General features: G+C 39.7%; 1 protein-coding gene across 1 annotated transcript in view; it reads right to left on the bottom strand.

Annotated features, from left to right (window-relative positions):
- Positions 1-751: 751 nt before the first annotated feature.
- LOC133635731 (otoancorin-like) overlaps positions 752-16,959 on the bottom strand; it is a 73,030-nt gene continuing 56,822 nt past the window's right edge. The window contains exons 18-22 of the mRNA XM_062028980.1: positions 9,790-9,932; positions 9,592-9,728; positions 9,424-9,521; positions 9,203-9,356; positions 752-1,191 (exon numbers count right to left, since the gene is read on the bottom strand). Coding sequence (XP_061884964.1) covers positions 1,109-1,191; positions 9,203-9,356; positions 9,424-9,521; positions 9,592-9,728; positions 9,790-9,932 — 615 coding nt within the window. The 3' untranslated portion in view covers positions 752-1,108. The remainder of the gene's footprint in view (positions 1,192-9,202; positions 9,357-9,423; positions 9,522-9,591; positions 9,729-9,789; positions 9,933-16,959) is intronic.

Below are 16,959 nucleotides of genomic sequence, written 5' to 3'. Positions count from 1 at the left end.
TAGTAATTTAACTATTGATTTTATTTATTTCACGTCTAAATTATTTCATGAATTAATTATTTGATTATTATTTTTTTAGTTGAATGATTTCAATATGTAATGATTTATTTAATTATTTCATGATTTGGACTAGATTCCTGTAAACCCCGCCCACTGACGTTATTGGCTGAGTTTGACATCCATCAATCTATCCATTTTCTACCGTTTGTATATTGAAATCAATAATTAAGTAATAGTAATTGCCAATGAAATAATTATTGACACATATAAGTATTTATTTAATTAATACATTTTGTCCAATTTGACCCTCAATAAGTTTTGGTTATGTCGACAACTGCTTATGTCGAGTTAGCCTGTCCGGTTGCCGACTTAAACGTGTTCCACTGTTCTTTCTGACTCGTGTGATGTTTAAGCAACAAGTTTTATTTTCCCATGTTTTTGTAGATTCATAGAAATATACATTTAGAAAAAGAGACTTCAGATAATTTTGTAATCACAATCAGTCACTGTGTTGCAGACAGCGAAAGAGGATTTTTGTACATTTCTTTGAACATTGTGTGAATTTGCCAGAATATTTCTAAGCCTGACAAACAGACTTTTTGAGAAATATCTCTTTCGATATGTTATTATTATTATTATTGGTGTAGTGACTTGTGCGCACTTGTGATTATTGTCTCAGGAGGTCAGTATTTAGCAAGATGTCAAATATGCTGAAAAAGGAAAAAAAATAAATCTGGCACATTGTCATGCAATTTATTGGTTATCTTTATTAACATTGGGCAACTAACATTCTAATAGGGATGGGCAAAGTATTCAGTTAAGTGATTATTACAGGGGAAATATAGTGCACTACTCCGCTTCAACCGGTAAAGGGACTGTTCAGTCTGCACAGCTTCTCCAGGCAGCATTTTCTGGCATGGAAACAAGAGTTCAGAAACTTCTAAGAGGTCTTACCATCCAATTATAAATGGATGTCACTTAATTGATTGTAAGTAATGTTAATTGATGTTTATTCATTCGCCCATCCCATTCTATAATATGCTTTTCTATGAATATAGTTTTCATCTTCAACAAATGTAACCAAGGCTGCGAGTTGTTCTCCCAGTGATCACAGTAGCAGGAGTCCCACCAGGAGAACCAGAAGTGGCTTGATGAGGGCTGAGATCCCTTCTGTGTTCACTGAAGGAGCTCCTGGATATCAGAGAATCATCAGAATAAATTTCAATAACAGCTACTAAGGTAGGCCAGCTCTTTTATTATGATGGAATAGAATCATTGATTGTCTTTGTATGTCTTACAAACAACAAAATTAGTCGTGCAACGGCAAGCGGTGCTTAAAATGTAAAAATAAAAACACAATTTACAGTAAAAATAGCAACAAATTCAGTGCAAATAATTGTTGAGGGCACATATGGTCCTTCAATAAAGCCATCCCTGAATGTGGATGTTTGAGTCTCTAATAGGGCTGGAAACTGTATCACAATATACGGTAAGTGTCTTATGTCGGTCAATATCTACATTGGTATTTTTTTTATGAATTATCAAAAATAAGGACCAGGAAAAAAAATAAATGTAAACATTTTATTTTAAAAATGTAACCTTCCTCTGATTATAATCCCCTCAGATATCAAATGTCACAACCATGGAAAACACTCAATGTAAACAAAATTCTAAAATCACATTGAACACTTAAAAATAATATCTTAAATCAGACTTGGACAAAATACTGGCCACACGCGGCCCATTAAGATTTTCAATCCGGCCCACCGGACGTTCTACATAATTATTTTAGACCTTTAACATCAAAACTGTAGTCCGTAAGTCTTGAACTATAAAAAGTGATTCAATGGTTGAAATGTGCGCTTTTGAGTGTTATAGGAGTTATTACGGTAATCTACGTCAGTGGTCCCCAACCTTTTTGTACTTGCGGACCGGTCAATGCTTGAAAATTTGTCCCACGGACCGGGGGGGTAGTATTTTTTTTAAAATTTTTTTATTTTTTTTTTGTCATAAAGAAATACAATCATGTGTGCTTACGGACTGCATCCCTGCAGACTGTATTGATTTAAATTGATATATAATGTATATATTGTGTTTTTTGTGTTGATTTAATAAAAAAAAAAAAAAAATCTTTTTTTTTTCTTTTTCTTTTTTTTCTTCTTTTTTTATTTTATTTTTTTATTTTTTTTATTTTTTTTTATGTCCTGCCCAGCTTTTTCTTCTTTTTTTAAATTTCGTGTTCAGCCGCGGCCCGGTACCAATCGGTTCACGGTGGTTGGGGACCACTGATCTACGTCACAGCAGCTCAGACGAGGAACATACCAGGGTGGGCGATAGAGATGCGCGGATAGGCAATTATTTCATCCGCAACCGCATCACAAAAGTCGTCATCCACCCGCCATCCACCCGAACTAACATTTTATCAAAACCACAACCGCCCGCCACCCACCCGTTGTTATATATCTAATATAGACGATGCAAGGCATTAGTGAGGTAAGAAGGGCTTTTGCCTGTTAAAGAAAGGAGACTGATCCAAGGCAGCAGAGACATTCAATGCGTGCCACGCATTAATATCTCTTGGCCACGCATTAGAGGCTAAGAGATATTAATGCGTGATAATATTATTTATCATTATTATAATATTATTGTCATTTCCATTAAGAAAGTGTTGACTATTATTATTTTTTCCCCCTGGTCTTTAGTATTCCCTTTTTTAGTTTGCTGACGAGTTTGCGTTGCCATCTTTTTATTTTTTCTTCTTCTGTTGTGGCGTGCTGTGTCATGCCACATTTCTTCCCCCTACAAACCCCCCCCCCATTTACTTCCGTGGTCATGTTTCCTCTTACGTCATTGACAGCGATCGACAGCACCTCGGCTTTGACTGCCCGTCGCTGGAAGGATACTTCGTCTTTGACAGCTGCTGGAATCTGAAGAAATCAATTATTGTTGTTTTTTTTTTGTACAGGCGCGAAACAGGACAGTCGCGTGCCGGTTAAGGACCCCCGGCAACTTTGTGATTTTATTGGACGCAGCCCCGGAAGTAAATGGTAGGGGAAGGTTTTTGTAGGGCCGAAGAAATTTTCAGAGTGCTGATCGTTTTTCGTATGTGGGTAACAACATTTAACTATGTATATATATTTCCGAATTGGTTCAACCGCCACCCGCCCGAATCTATTTAAAATCTATTTTTTTCGTCATGCATCCGCCCGACCCGCGGATTATCCGCAGACTCCGCGGTTGTGTCCGCAAACCGCGCATCTCTAGTGGGCGGGGTTTGTTTTCAGAGCAGCCAGCCTGAAACGCGTGTGTCAGAAACACATTTTTACAACCAATATCTGCCTAAAAGTGATAATATATCATATTGAAGGTGTTTATTACTTTGTACTCATATTTTGCTGTTTGTTATATTTTTGTTGTTGAGGAGCGATGTTTATATGTTAATATTCAGTGTTTTATTGCACATAGTTAATATTGTAAATCCCACTTTCTTTATTTTAATGTGCATGTTTGGTGTCCCATTCAGTAAAAAACTGTAAAGTTCCATTCCGTGTTTTTGAGGTGGTCTGTTTTTAGAATCGAACATTGTGACTTTTGGTATTAGTGTTCCTGAAAAAAGGGAACCAAACACACATACTGTACAGCAGATTTTTACAGCTAAATGTGTATATATAATTTATACACACATACACATTGGCTCCCCAGACACATTTTTTCTCTCAATGTGGTCCCCGAGTCAAAATATTTGCCCAGCTCTGTCTTAAATGGAGGTGCATAAATAAGTGTAACAAAATAGTGAAAATCTAAACACAGAGAAACCGGAGAAGAACGATTTTCTGCAGGTTTAGTGCCAGGAAGTTACTTTGCGCTAAAGGGGGAGCGCGGCTAAGGTGCTGTGGTATTACCTGTCTTGGTGGGGATGAGTGCCTTGCATCATTTACAGACCACAATGGTCTGACTACATTTGTCCGCCCTGAGATCGGTAGGTTGTGAGTTCAAACCCCGGCCGAGTCATACCAAAGACTATAAAAATGGGACCTATTACCTCCCTGCTTGGCGCTCAGCATCAAGGGTTGTAATTGGGGGTTAAATCACCAAAAATGAGTCCCGGGCGTGGCCACCGCTGCTGCTCACTGCTCCCCTCACCTCCCAGGGGGTGATTAAGGGTGATGGGTCAAATGCAGAGAATAATTTCGCCACACTTAGTGTGTGTGTGACAACCATTGGAACTTTAACTTTTTAACTTTTTAGAAAAAAATCCCCCAAACTGCCCTACTGTCGAGGTGACTTCCAGTTTTATCCACAATTTCTTCACTCTCTGAAACAGTCATTTTTAGTTTCTTTTCTCACGCCATGCAAAGATTCAACATGAGACCTGAAGATGGCGCAACCAATATTTAATACTGTTATCTGATTGGCTATCAGCGTGTCACTCCCACTGATCAGTGGTAACCTGCGTTGCTCGGCTACCAGAGAGCGAGTGCTTTTGTTCATGCAACCAACCTTGCCGCGCAACATCCAGTTTCTTCCGACTCAAATGAAAAAAATTTTTAACATTTTATCAAACGCATTTTGTATTGATATCGATTACATTTCTATCTAGATATATTTTGATATTGTTTTATCACCAAGCCCTAGTCTCTAGCAATGTTCCTCGCTTGGCTGTGGTGGTAAAAAGCAGGAGTGTCCTCCACGGACAATAGCTGGCATCCATCATCTTTTCAGCTGCTTAATGTATGAATTTAGTTAATAATTTGTTCCAGAGTGAAAATGTCGCCATCATACAAGCTTTATGAAGCAACATTTATAGGTGAAAAAATCTACCGGTACTGTTAATGCTAATATACAAAAAATAACTTAGGTTTCTGTAAACCCCACTTTTCGTATGATTTGGTTTTTGATATAAAATGTCAATAAAATTATTCCACCGGTTTTTGTTTACTGTCTTGGTTATCGTACGACAAAACATAACGCGTAACAAACCAGCGTGTCAAATATGTGTTTTGGTCAACCTTTGGGAAGCACTGATTAGCTATAGTCCCAAATTGAGCCGAATATGCAACATTATTTTTGTCCTGGCGGATCATATTTTTATTTTTACCTTTATTGAAGACTCTTGTTGGCATAGACAGCGATGAGCGGAGAGGGAAGGCGGAGAGCCATGTGGACGCCACCGCCATACTTGGCTAACAGTTAGGCCTTGGCCAATAACTTTTATTGTCCCACAAATTATTGCCAATAAACAATATTATTGTCAGCATTATTTTATGACCAAATTCAGCACTAATGTAATCATAATATATAATAATAAGGCAAGTAACCATTTAAAGCCCAACTGAAATGAATTTTTTTATTTAAACGGGGATAGCAGATCCATTCTATGTGTCATACTTGATCATTTCGCGATATTGCCATATTTTTGCTGAAAGGATTTAGTAGAGAACATCGACGATAAAGTTTGCAACTTTTGGTCGCTGATAAAAAAAGCCTTGCCTGTACCGGAAGTAGCGTGACGTCACAGGTTGAAGGGCTCCTAACATTTCCCCATTGTTTACACCAGCAGCGAGAGCGATTCGGACCGAGAAAGCGACGATTACCCCATTAATTTGAGCGAGGATGAAAGATTTGTGGATGAGGAACGTAAGAGTGAAGGACTAGAGTGCAGTGCAGGACGTATCTTTTTTCGCTCTGACCGTAACTTAGGTACAAGGGTTCATTGGATTCCACACTTTCTCCTTTTTCTATTGTGGATCACGGATTTGTATTTTAAACCACCTCGGATACTATATCCTCTTGAAAATGAGAGTCGAGAACGCGAAATGAACAATCACAGTGACTTTTATCTCCACGACAATACATCGGTGAAGCACTTTAGCTGCGGAGCTAACGTGATAGTATCGTGCTTAAATGCAGATAGAAACAAAAGAAATAAGCCCCTGACTGGAAGGATAGACAGAAGATCAACAATACTACTATTAGGAGACACCGAACCAAACACTGGACCTGTAACCACACGGTTAATGCTGTGCCGTCTGTCGAAGCCTAGCAATGCTGTTGCTAACGACACCATTGAAGCTAACTTAGCTACGGGACATCGTCAGAGCTATGATAAAAACATTAGCGCTCCACCTACGCCAGCCCTCATCTGCTCATCAACACCCGTGCTCACCTGCGTTCCAGCGATCGACGGCGCGACGAAGGACTTCACCCGATCATCGATGCGGTCGACGGCTAGCGTCGGATAGCGCGTCTGCTATCCGACTCAAAGTCCTCCTGGTTGTGTTGCTGCAGCCGGCCGCTAATAAACCGATTCCACCTACAGCTTTCTTCTTTGCAGTCTTCATTATTCATTAAACAAATTGCAAAAGATTCACCAACACAGATGTCCAGAATACTGTGGAATTTTGCGATTAAAACAGAGCTGTTTGTATTGGGATACAATGTGTCCGAATACTTCCGCTTCAACCATTGACGTCACGTGCAAACGTCATCTTACATAGACGTTTTCAAGCGGAAGTTTCCCGGGAAATTTAAAATTGCACTTTATAAGTTAACCCGGCCGTATTGGCATGTGTTGCAATGTTAAGATTTCATCATTGATATATAAACTATCAGACTGCGTGGTTGGTAGTAGTGGGTTTCAGTAGGCCTTTAAGACAGAGGTGTCCAAACATTTTCCAGCGAGGGCCACATAGAGAAAAATTAAAGGATGTGAGGGCCACTTTTATACATTTTGTATATGAAAAATACTCAAACCAAAACGATGTAAGTGAACATATGCTAACATTTGGAAAAAAACTTCTACTTCTTAGCTTTGTATTATAGATAACAAAGCAATAAAATAATTCATGATTATTTTAATAATGATTTTATTTGTATTTATGTTGACTGTGCTCTAAAGTAAGCTTGTATTTACTATTATTGCTATTATACCGTCAACTGAAACACTTTTGAGAGCTTTAGTACAATGAAAAACATATCTTGTCTCACAAAAAACGTGTACACTTTTTCATCATGACAGGACACACGGAAATCTTCAAAGACCTTATTCAGTAAGACGCTCAGATTGTCGACCATTTTGGTTTTCAGGTTCCATTTTTGGAAGATTTGGTCCCGTTTAATTTGCCGTCGTTTTTTGTTCTAATTTGGGACTTATTCAGGGCAATAAAAACCGAGCTGCGGGCTGCAAATGGTCCCCGGGCCGCACTTTGGATACCCCTGATTTAAGAGGATATCAAGTTTTATTTCTTGTTAGAATTGTTTACATTGTTCTGTAATTGGAAAGTACATCACTTTATACTAAATAAAAAAAATAAATGGACTCATCTCTGCAAGCAAACATGTTAAATAAATATTGAACGCCTTAAAGTGCATTTTTATCCTAGTTGGAAAAACTGACGTTTTTTTGTTGCCATCACGGCATTCTCGCTCATTCGTCCGTGTTGATTGGCTCATATTGCCCATCTGGTTTGAAGCTGAAATATTACCACAACGGACATTGTAATGTAACGACTTTGTATATTTGTATTTTTTCCTCTTAACTTTTGTTACTTTGCAGAACTTCCCAAAAGCGAGTCGCAAGTAGCGAGGCAATGTCCATGAATCCTGTTTGTGTAAAATGACTGCGTTCAGTTAATTCTACTGCTAAATAGGTGTGCTCAGGTGCTGAGGGCGATGCACAGAGTGAGACCTTATACGGTTTGAAGCGAGAGGCGCAGAAAACAAACACGCACTTGTATCGTTTGAAATTTATCGTTGGATTACCGTATTTTCTGGACTATAAGGCACACTTAAAATCCTCATTTTTTTCCTCAAAACTCAACAGTGTGCCTTATAACCCGGTGCGCCTAATATAAGGAATAATTCTGGTTTTGCTTACCGACCTCGAAGCAATTTTATTTGGTACATGGTGTAATGATAAGTGTGACCAGTAGATGGCAGTCAAACCCAAGAGATACGTGTAGGCTGCACTATGATGGCAATATGACTAAGCAAACACCACCAACATTTTATATGTTCGATTGAAACTATAGAACATTACACACGGTGCTCAAAAATCTATCAAAATGTTTTAGTATGACTTTGGTAAGCTATGAAGCCGCACTGCTAGATGGATTGTCGGTGCATTAAACATACGAGTATTATTATGGTGTGTGTATAAGGTAAGACATATTATCTGGCGTTTTGTTTGGTAATATTAAGCAAAAGCAACTTTTCTTACGTTCTGGTACCTGCTGATCTGTATTTCGGATCTGCATAAATCCTTAAAAATTGCACGCATCCGCCTTTGTAGCTCGTGCCGACACTGCAGTTGATAAGCTTCTTCTCTTTCTCTATCTTCTTGTTATGGGACATTCATCCTCCGCTGTTGCCATTTCTAATATAAAGTAGTGTAAAGTTCTTACTTATATCTGTCGGTAAACTCGCCATGAAAGCGCTAAAACATACCAGTATAGTGAGTTTACATTATTCACCCAAGGAACTTTAGTTATTAGAGAGTTCCGGTCGGACGGTTTTTCACGGGACACATTTCCTGTGTTGTTGTTTCCGGATGAGGAGATACTGCTCCACTATTGAATTAAGTGAAGTCCGAATGTCATTAAAAAGTTAGCTCCATCTTTTGACACTTCTTCCACTCCCGTCCTTGCACGCTACACCGCTACAACAAAGATGACGGAGAAAAGACGCTGCTGAAGGTGAGCCACGTAAATACAACCGCCCACAAAATGGCGCATCTGGAAGCAAATTGACCAAAGAACCACCATTACATGTTATGTAGACCACAAGGAAGTGTTTTCAATTTAGAAAAATAAAAAAATATTACTCCTTTACGCGCCTTATCGGAGTAATATTAGGTGCGCCCTATGTTCCGTAAAATTGTTGGCCCAGACCTACAAGTTCCTCTTTGAATTCAACAGTGTTGCTCACATTCTTTACCAAAGTGCTGGCACTCGCATCTTTTTTGGGCCAATAGTGGCTTAAAGAACAGAGACCAACAAGTTGTTGTTTTTTTGTGTGTGTGTGTGTGTGGGCACTTGATTTTATGGAATAATATGCGGAAAAATGGACTAGTTTGTCCGAACAATAACAGACAGTTGGGAAAACTTTTGGTTGAAAAGCAAATTATTTGAAATGTGGAGTTAATGAATAGCGATAGCGGTCATTTTGTATTGTGGTCATATTAGCAATGGTTTGTGCTTCACACCTGATTGCATCTGACTTGCAGCACTTTGCATTTCCCCAGACTCGGCCCTCGCCAGGGCGTCCATTTGCACATCTGTAAGAGCAGCTCGCTGTCCTCTGGTTACCATGGCAGCGTTGTCAGGACCAAGGGCCTCCAGTTGGGCTACAGAGAGGGCCTAATGTTGGGCGGAAGTAAAAAGTAGTCAGAATTTAAAAGTAAAGGGTCAAAGATGGGAGACTCACAGCTATGTTATTTGGATGAAGGAGTGGAACGCTGCTCTGACTGAGAAACATCATGACGGATGGATCCAAAGACACCAACTGGTGCGCATGCAAGCCAGCTGAGGGACACACAAACAAGTTCCAAAGAGCGCCATCTACATGAACAACAAGGTCACGCAAACGTCTCACCAATCATGGTGCCCACTTCAGAAACAGACGCCTCCGTCCAGCTGTCTGGACGTCCAAAGGCAGACAGCAGAACCTTCTGGAACTGCTGGGCAACGCTGGGCGAGCAGCGGATGTCGTTGATGGAGCCCACGGCGTCCCTGTGAAGAACACCGTTTAGTCAGCTCAGCATTTTAACACCGCTGTCCATCCACCTCCAACCTGAAAGCAGCTACGTCCAGTTGGGAGATCTCGTCAGAACTCAGACCACACATGAAGACGTTAAGAGCGGCCATGTCTGACGCGTCCAACTGCTCAGCCGATAGGTTGTTGCGCTTCGAGACACTTTTCCACACGGAATTCAGCTGTTGGTAGCCCACAACAAACATAAATAAACATGATGAATAAGCAAGCATCATGATGAATACTGGATATTGACTGTAATTCTCACTGTACATTACATCCTCTAATGGAGTGAAAAAGGGGCAGCACTCATAGGGGATCTTTGACTGGCATTTTTACAGTAGGCCTTAAAAACGGCATAGCGCTGTTATATATAGAGGATCTTTGACTGGCATTTTTACAGTAGGCCTTAAAAGCGGTATAGCGTTGTTATATAGAGGATCTTTGACCGGCATAGCACTGTTATATAGAGGATATTTGACTGGCATTTTGACAGTAGGCCTTAAAAGTGGCATAGCGCTGTTATGTAGAGGATCTTTGACTGGCATTTTTACAGTAGGTCTTAAAAGCGGCATTGCACTGTTATATAGAGGATCTTTGACTGGCATTTTTACAGTAGGCCTTAAAAGCGGCATAGCGCTGTTATGTAGAGGATCTTTGACTGGCATTTTTACAGTAGGCCTTAAAAGCGGCATAGCGCTGTTATGTAGAGGATATTTGACTGGCATTTTTACAGTAGGCCTTAAAAGCGGTATAGCGCTGTTATATAGAGGATCTTTGACCGGCATAGCACTGTTATATAGAGGATATTTGACTGGCATTTTTACAGTAGGCCTTAAAAGCGGTATAGCGTTGTTATATAGAGGATCTTTGACTGGCATAGCACTGTTATATAGAGGATATTTGACTGGCATTTTTACAGTAGGCCTTAAAAGCGGTATAGCCCTGTTATATAGATGATCTTTGACTGGCATTTTTACAGTAGGCCTTAAAAGTGGTATAGCGTTGTTATATAGAGGATATTTGACTGGCATTTTGACAGTAGGCCTTAAAAGTGGCATAGCGCTGTTATGTAGAGGATCTTTGACTGGCATTTTTACAGTAAGCCTTAAAAGCGGCATTGCACTGTTATATAGAGGATCTTTGACTGGCATTTTTACAGTAGGCCTTAAAAGCGGCATAGCGCTGTTATGTAGAGGATCTTTGACTGGCATTTTTACAGTAAGCCTTAAAAGCGGCATTGCACTGTTATATAGAGGATATTTGACTGGCATTTTTACAGTAGGCCTTAAAAGCGGTATAGCGCTGTTATATAGAGGTTCTTTGACCGGCATAGCACTGTTATATAGAGGATATTTGACTGGCATTTTTACAGTTGCCTTAAAAGTGGCATAGCGCTGTTATGTAGAGGATCTTTGACTGGCATTTTTACAGTAGGCCTTAAAAGCGGCATTGCACTGTTATATAGAGGATCTTTGACTGGCATTTTTACAGCAGGCCTTAAAAGCGGCATAGCGCTGTTATGTAGAGGATCTTTGACTGGCATTTTTACAGTAAGCCTTAAAAGCGGCATTGCACTGTTATATAGAGGATCTTTGACTGGCATTTTTACAGTAGGCCTTAAAAGCGGTATAGCGCTGTTATATAGAGGATCTTTGACTGGCATAGCACTGTTAGAGGATATTTGACTGGCATTTTTACAGTAGGCCTTAAAAGCGGTATAGCGCTGTTATATAGAGGTTCTTTGACCGGCATAGCACTGTTATATAGAGGATATTTGACTGGCATTTTTACAGTACGCCTTAAAAGCGGCATAGCGCTGTTATATAGAGGATCTTTGACTGGCATTTTTACAGTAGGCCTTAAAAGTGGCATAGCGCTGTTATATGGAGGATCTATGACTGGCAGTTTTGGAGTAAGATTATGTTCCTCTAGAAGACAGAAATGTCCTGCATATAAACATGCAGAACATTAGCAGGTCCTGAAAAACATCAAAGTTGTCATTGGTGGATCTTTGACCAATGTTTTTGTAGTGTGTCATTAAATCAGGCATGAACTTGTCACATGGAGGGTCTTTAATTAATGTTTTGTGGTTGGTTCTTAAAAACTACAGGTCACTCCTGTCACATATAAAGATATTTGACTAGCTTTTTTGCAGTAGGTCCTTAAAAACAGCGGAGCAATCTGTTATATATAGGATCTTTGACTTGTTTTTTTGCATTAGGTCCTTAAGAAAAGCGGAGCAATCTGATGTATATAGAATCTTTGACTTGTTTTTTTGCAGTAGGTCCTTACAGCGGAGCAATCTGTTATATAGAGGATCTTTGACTTGTTTTTTTTTGCAGTAGGTCCTTAAAAACAGCAGAGCATTGTCATATAGAGGATATTTGACTTGTTTTTTTGCAGTAGGTCCTTAAAAACAGCAGAGCAATCTGTTATATATAGGATCTTTGACCTGTTTTTTTGCATTAGGTCCTTATGAAAAGTGGAGCAATCTGTTATATGGAGGATCTTTGACGTGTTTTTTTGCATTAGGTCCTTATGAAAAGTGGAGCAATCTGATATATATATATAGGATCTTTGACTTGTTTTTTTGCAGTAGGTCCTTACAGCGGAGCAATCTGTTATATAGAGGATCTTTGACTTGTTTTTTTTTGCAGTAGGTCCTTAAAAACAGCAGAGCACTGTCATATAGAGGATATTTGACTTGTTTTTTTGCAGTAGGTCCTTAAAAACAGCAGAGCAATCTGTTATATATAGGATCTTTGACCTGTTTTTTTGCATTAGGTCCTTATGAAAAGTGGAGCAATCTGTTATATGGAGGATCTTTGACTTGTTTTTTTGCATTAGGTCCTTATGAAAAGTGGAGCAATCTGATATATATATAGGATCTTTGACTTGTTTTTTTGCAGTAGGTCCTTACAGCGGAGCAATCTGTTATATAGAGGATCTTTGACTTGTTTTTTTGCAGTAGGTCCTTAAAAACAGCGGAGCAGTGTCATATAGAGGATATTTGACTTATTTTTTTGCAGTAGGTCCTTCAAAACAGCAGAGCAATCTGTTATATAGAGGATCTTTGACATGTTTTTTGCATTAGGTCCTTATGAAAAGTGGAGCAATCTGATATATATAGGATCTTTGACTTGTTTTTTTGCAGTAGGTCCTTACAGCGGAGCAATCTGTTGTATAGAAGATCTTTGACTTGGTTTTTTTTTGCAGTAGGTCCTTAAAAACAGCGGAGCACTGTCATATAGAGGATATTTGACTTGTTTTTTTGCAGTAGGTCCTTCAAAACAGCGGAGCAATCTGTTATATATAGGATCTCTGACTTGTTTTTTTGCAGTAGGTCCTTAAGAACAGCCAAACAATCTGTTATATATAGGATCTTTGACTTGTTTTTTTGCAGTAGGTCATTAAGAACAGTGGAGCAATCTGTTATATATAGGATGTTTGACTTGTTTTTTTGCAGTAGGTCCTTAAAAGCAGCGGAGCAATCTGTTATATAGAGGATCTTTGACTTGTTTTTTTGCAGTAGGTCCTTAAAAACAGCGGAGCAATCTGTTATACATGGGATCTTTGACGTGCTTTTTTGCAGTAAAAAACAAAACAGCGCTCTGTCACAGAGAGGATCTCCGATTAGTTTTTTGCAATCGGTCCTTACATTGTCGTGTGTACAGAGAGTATGGCCACTCGGTTTCAGGCGATCTCCTCAATGATTGGTCAAAAGGCACTCATGTGACTACACGGCACCACGACTGCTACTAACTTTGAGCTGTGTCTGCGGTGCTTTCTCGTTAGTTTTTCAACGTGTAAAAATACCATGTTGTGCAGCATGGGGCTGCTCCACCTGCAAGACCACAACCCGGAGAGAAGACATGTATGGGAAGTGAAGGTTCCCCAACAACAATGGAGAGCCATCCATTACAGCGTCTTGTGCCAGGTAAGCGCACGACACATCTGTTTTGTTCAGGAGAGAACACACAGAAGCTAATAAAAATAATAACCGAAGAAATTGGTAAATTTAAGAGATAGTTTGACATAAACAGACTATCTTTGTATCTCAGTGAAACTAAAATATTGCAATTAGGTAACAGCAGAAAAGAAAATGAGTAAAACACATTTTGGGTGTACTAATAGATGAGAAAGTGACCTGGAAATCAAAGTGGCAAGAAATAAAGAATAAAGCAAAATATGCTCTAGATAGGCTCTAGTACCCCCCACAACCCCAAGAGGGGCAAGCGGTAGAAAATGGATGTTCTGGACCAAAAATCACTCCATATTCTCTATTGCTCATCAGTGTTACCATATCTGAGTTATTGTGCAGAAATATGGGAAAATAACTACAGAAGTATATTTATTCACTTACCATGTTACAAAAAAGAAAGATCAGTTAGAATAATACATGAGTGATACACAGTACAAATACATTGGAGGTAGCCACCACAGTTGACATACTTCACACACAAGCCATAATTTCTCTGTGATTGTTGGTCCAAACCTAATGAAAATTTTGGCAAGGTGAGGGTAATAAGTCATTTTTTTGGTCGTTCTGTGTACTTTTTTAGGTTTATTGGACCCATCAGGAGAAAGGGTGAAGTGTCTTGCCCAAGGACACAATGGACGTGACAGTATGACGGAAGCTGGGATTGAACCTGGAACCCTCAAACTGCTGGCACGGCCGCGGTTCAGTCAACCTTACTAAAAACAATGGCGGGGAACTGGAGACTGTGCCTGTATGTATCAATCTCAGTCGGTAGTACAATTTTTATTCAAGTCTGTGGCGAGGGTAGTAGAGATGTGCCTGAGCAACATATATTCACAAGGCAGTGACGTGCAGTCAGGGGAGGCAAGTGAGGCGGGGCCTCACGTGCCATCATGGAAAGAAAAAAAATTTACAAAGAAAAAAAAAAAATTAAATTGTTATATGTATCCAGTGATTATACTATAACGTTATTTTCCATTTAACTTCACCAGTTTTAGATAATTTTTATTCAAATTCGCTGAATTTTCACATATGCCGTTCAAATACTGAGAAGAGACTTTGCGGTGATCAGCAGCCAGTTGAGGCACGTCACTGAGTTGAGCCTCACCATGGTTGCGCAATGACTCGGTTAACTGCTGGCCTGCTGTGCAGTGAGACCGTATTGCTATATGAATTATATTATACATTTCCATAGTTTAGTTAGCTGAGGTATATAATGTACAGTGTATTTTGTCAACAACTGTATGTGTTAACGTATTTCTTGTGCTGAGCAATCATAAAACGGCTGCAAAAGACGCACTGTGTGAGGCTCGCAGTAATCCCGCCTCCTGGTGGTAGAGGGCTGTGGTGATCCCAGAGATCATTCTTGTGACTACTCGGGCGGCAGAAGAAGTGACAACAAGCAACAGTTAGCAGCGATCGTTTATTTTTTCCTCTTGCCTGGATTATTAACATGGAGGATTACATACTGTATCTAAAATGAAACAGTTTTCTAAACTGGTCTTTCAATCGAAGCAGGAGGTAATACCGTATTTTCCGGACTATAAGCCGCTACTTTTTCCCCTCGTGCTGGTCCCTGCGGCTTATACAAGGGTGTGGCTTATTTACGGCCTGTTCTTCTCCGACACCGACGAAGAGGATTTCGGTGGTTTTAGTACGCAGGAGGAAGACGATGACACAATGATTAAAGACTGACTTTTCATATACCGGTAGGCTAGTTATTTTGATAACGTACAGGCGAGCACTTTGTATTACTTTGCACCGTTGTATTATTTGTACTCTGCACGAATGCTGTTCGCCATGTCAAAGATGTGAAAGTTTGATTGAATGATTGAAAGATTTATTGTTAATAAATGGGACGCTTTGTGTTCCCAAACAGTCATCTCTGTCCCGACAATCCCCTCCGTGGTAGCAGGAACCCCTATATACTACGGTAATTACACATCAAAACCCTGCGGCTTATAGTCGGGTGCGGCTTATATATGGAGCAATCTGTATTTTCCCCTAAATTTAGCTGGTGCGGCTTATAGTCAGGTGCGGCTTATAGTCAGGTGCGGCTTATAGTCCGGAAATTACGGTACTTAAAGGAAGATCTCCATCGAGACAGAGAGACTTTTAAAACTGAAGAAAGATAAGGAAGACTTCTATAAACAAGTTATCGATGCTTTTGTTCAAAAGGAGTGGCGCATGGACTTCATTTATAAGTAAAGGTAAGACCATAATAACGTTTTTTTAAAATTAAATGTGCTTTTTTGTGTGCTACAGTTTGTATGTGTAAAGTTAAAGTTAAGTTAAAGTACCAATGATTGTCACACACACACTAGGTGTGGTGAAATCTGTCCTCTGCATTTGACCCATCCCTTGATCACCCCCTGGGAGGTGAGAGGAGCAGTGGGCAGCAGCGGCGCCGCGCCCGGGAATCATTTTTGGTGATTTAACCCCCAATTCCAACCCTTGATGCTGAGTGCCAAGCAGGGAAAAATGCTGGTATGAGCTTTTAAACATAACCCGTTAACTGCTGCCAATCAAATGGTGAATAAGGGTTAATATGTTTGTAAATCTGACTGTGATGAAGTCAGTGCCTCACCAGTCATGAACCTCACCGCACGTCACTGTCACAAGGTCATCAGGAAGAAAGCCCAAATAGGTATGCGATCTTAGATGATCAAAGCAACGTCTCATTCCCCAAGACAAAGTTCTCTGATGCCTTTTATAATCTAGAATTACCTCTCACCAGCCCAGAGGCGATGCAGCCTACAGTCAACACCGTAGCTGCACTAGCTAGTCAACTCTGTGATCACGGCACCGCTAACAAGTGTGTCTGCGTTAGCGCTTATAATAACAATATTGCTAATATTTGGGTAATATTCAGGTCACGAGATGAAAATAGAGTATTGTTGGCGGTTTTCGGATGTTTTTTTAGAGGGCTTATGGGCAGAATAGAGTACTCCCACGAGCTGCATTGTTGGCCACCTCGTACTTGCCGTATTTCACTTGTTAGAATGCATAAAATAAAATGAAAACATGTGCTCTTATCTTACATAAGGATTGTGAATGATAGACAAAATTCCAAACAAGTGCAATTCCCCTTTTAGCAATAATAAACTTATTTTGCACTTGTGTGAGATTTGAGATGATATTAAAACATTACCTGTATGGAAGTAGATGTTTATTTCTATAATCTGGTGTGAAATATTAAGTTTGGATGCATGGTCGTCATGATACTG

Source organism: Entelurus aequoreus, linkage group LG20 (assembly GCF_033978785.1).
Source record: "Entelurus aequoreus isolate RoL-2023_Sb linkage group LG20, RoL_Eaeq_v1.1, whole genome shotgun sequence".
Classification (NCBI taxonomy): domain Eukaryota; kingdom Metazoa; phylum Chordata; class Actinopteri; order Syngnathiformes; family Syngnathidae; genus Entelurus; species Entelurus aequoreus.
Note: the sequence above shows the minus strand (reverse complement) of the source record. Positions and strands in the feature narration are given on the sequence as shown.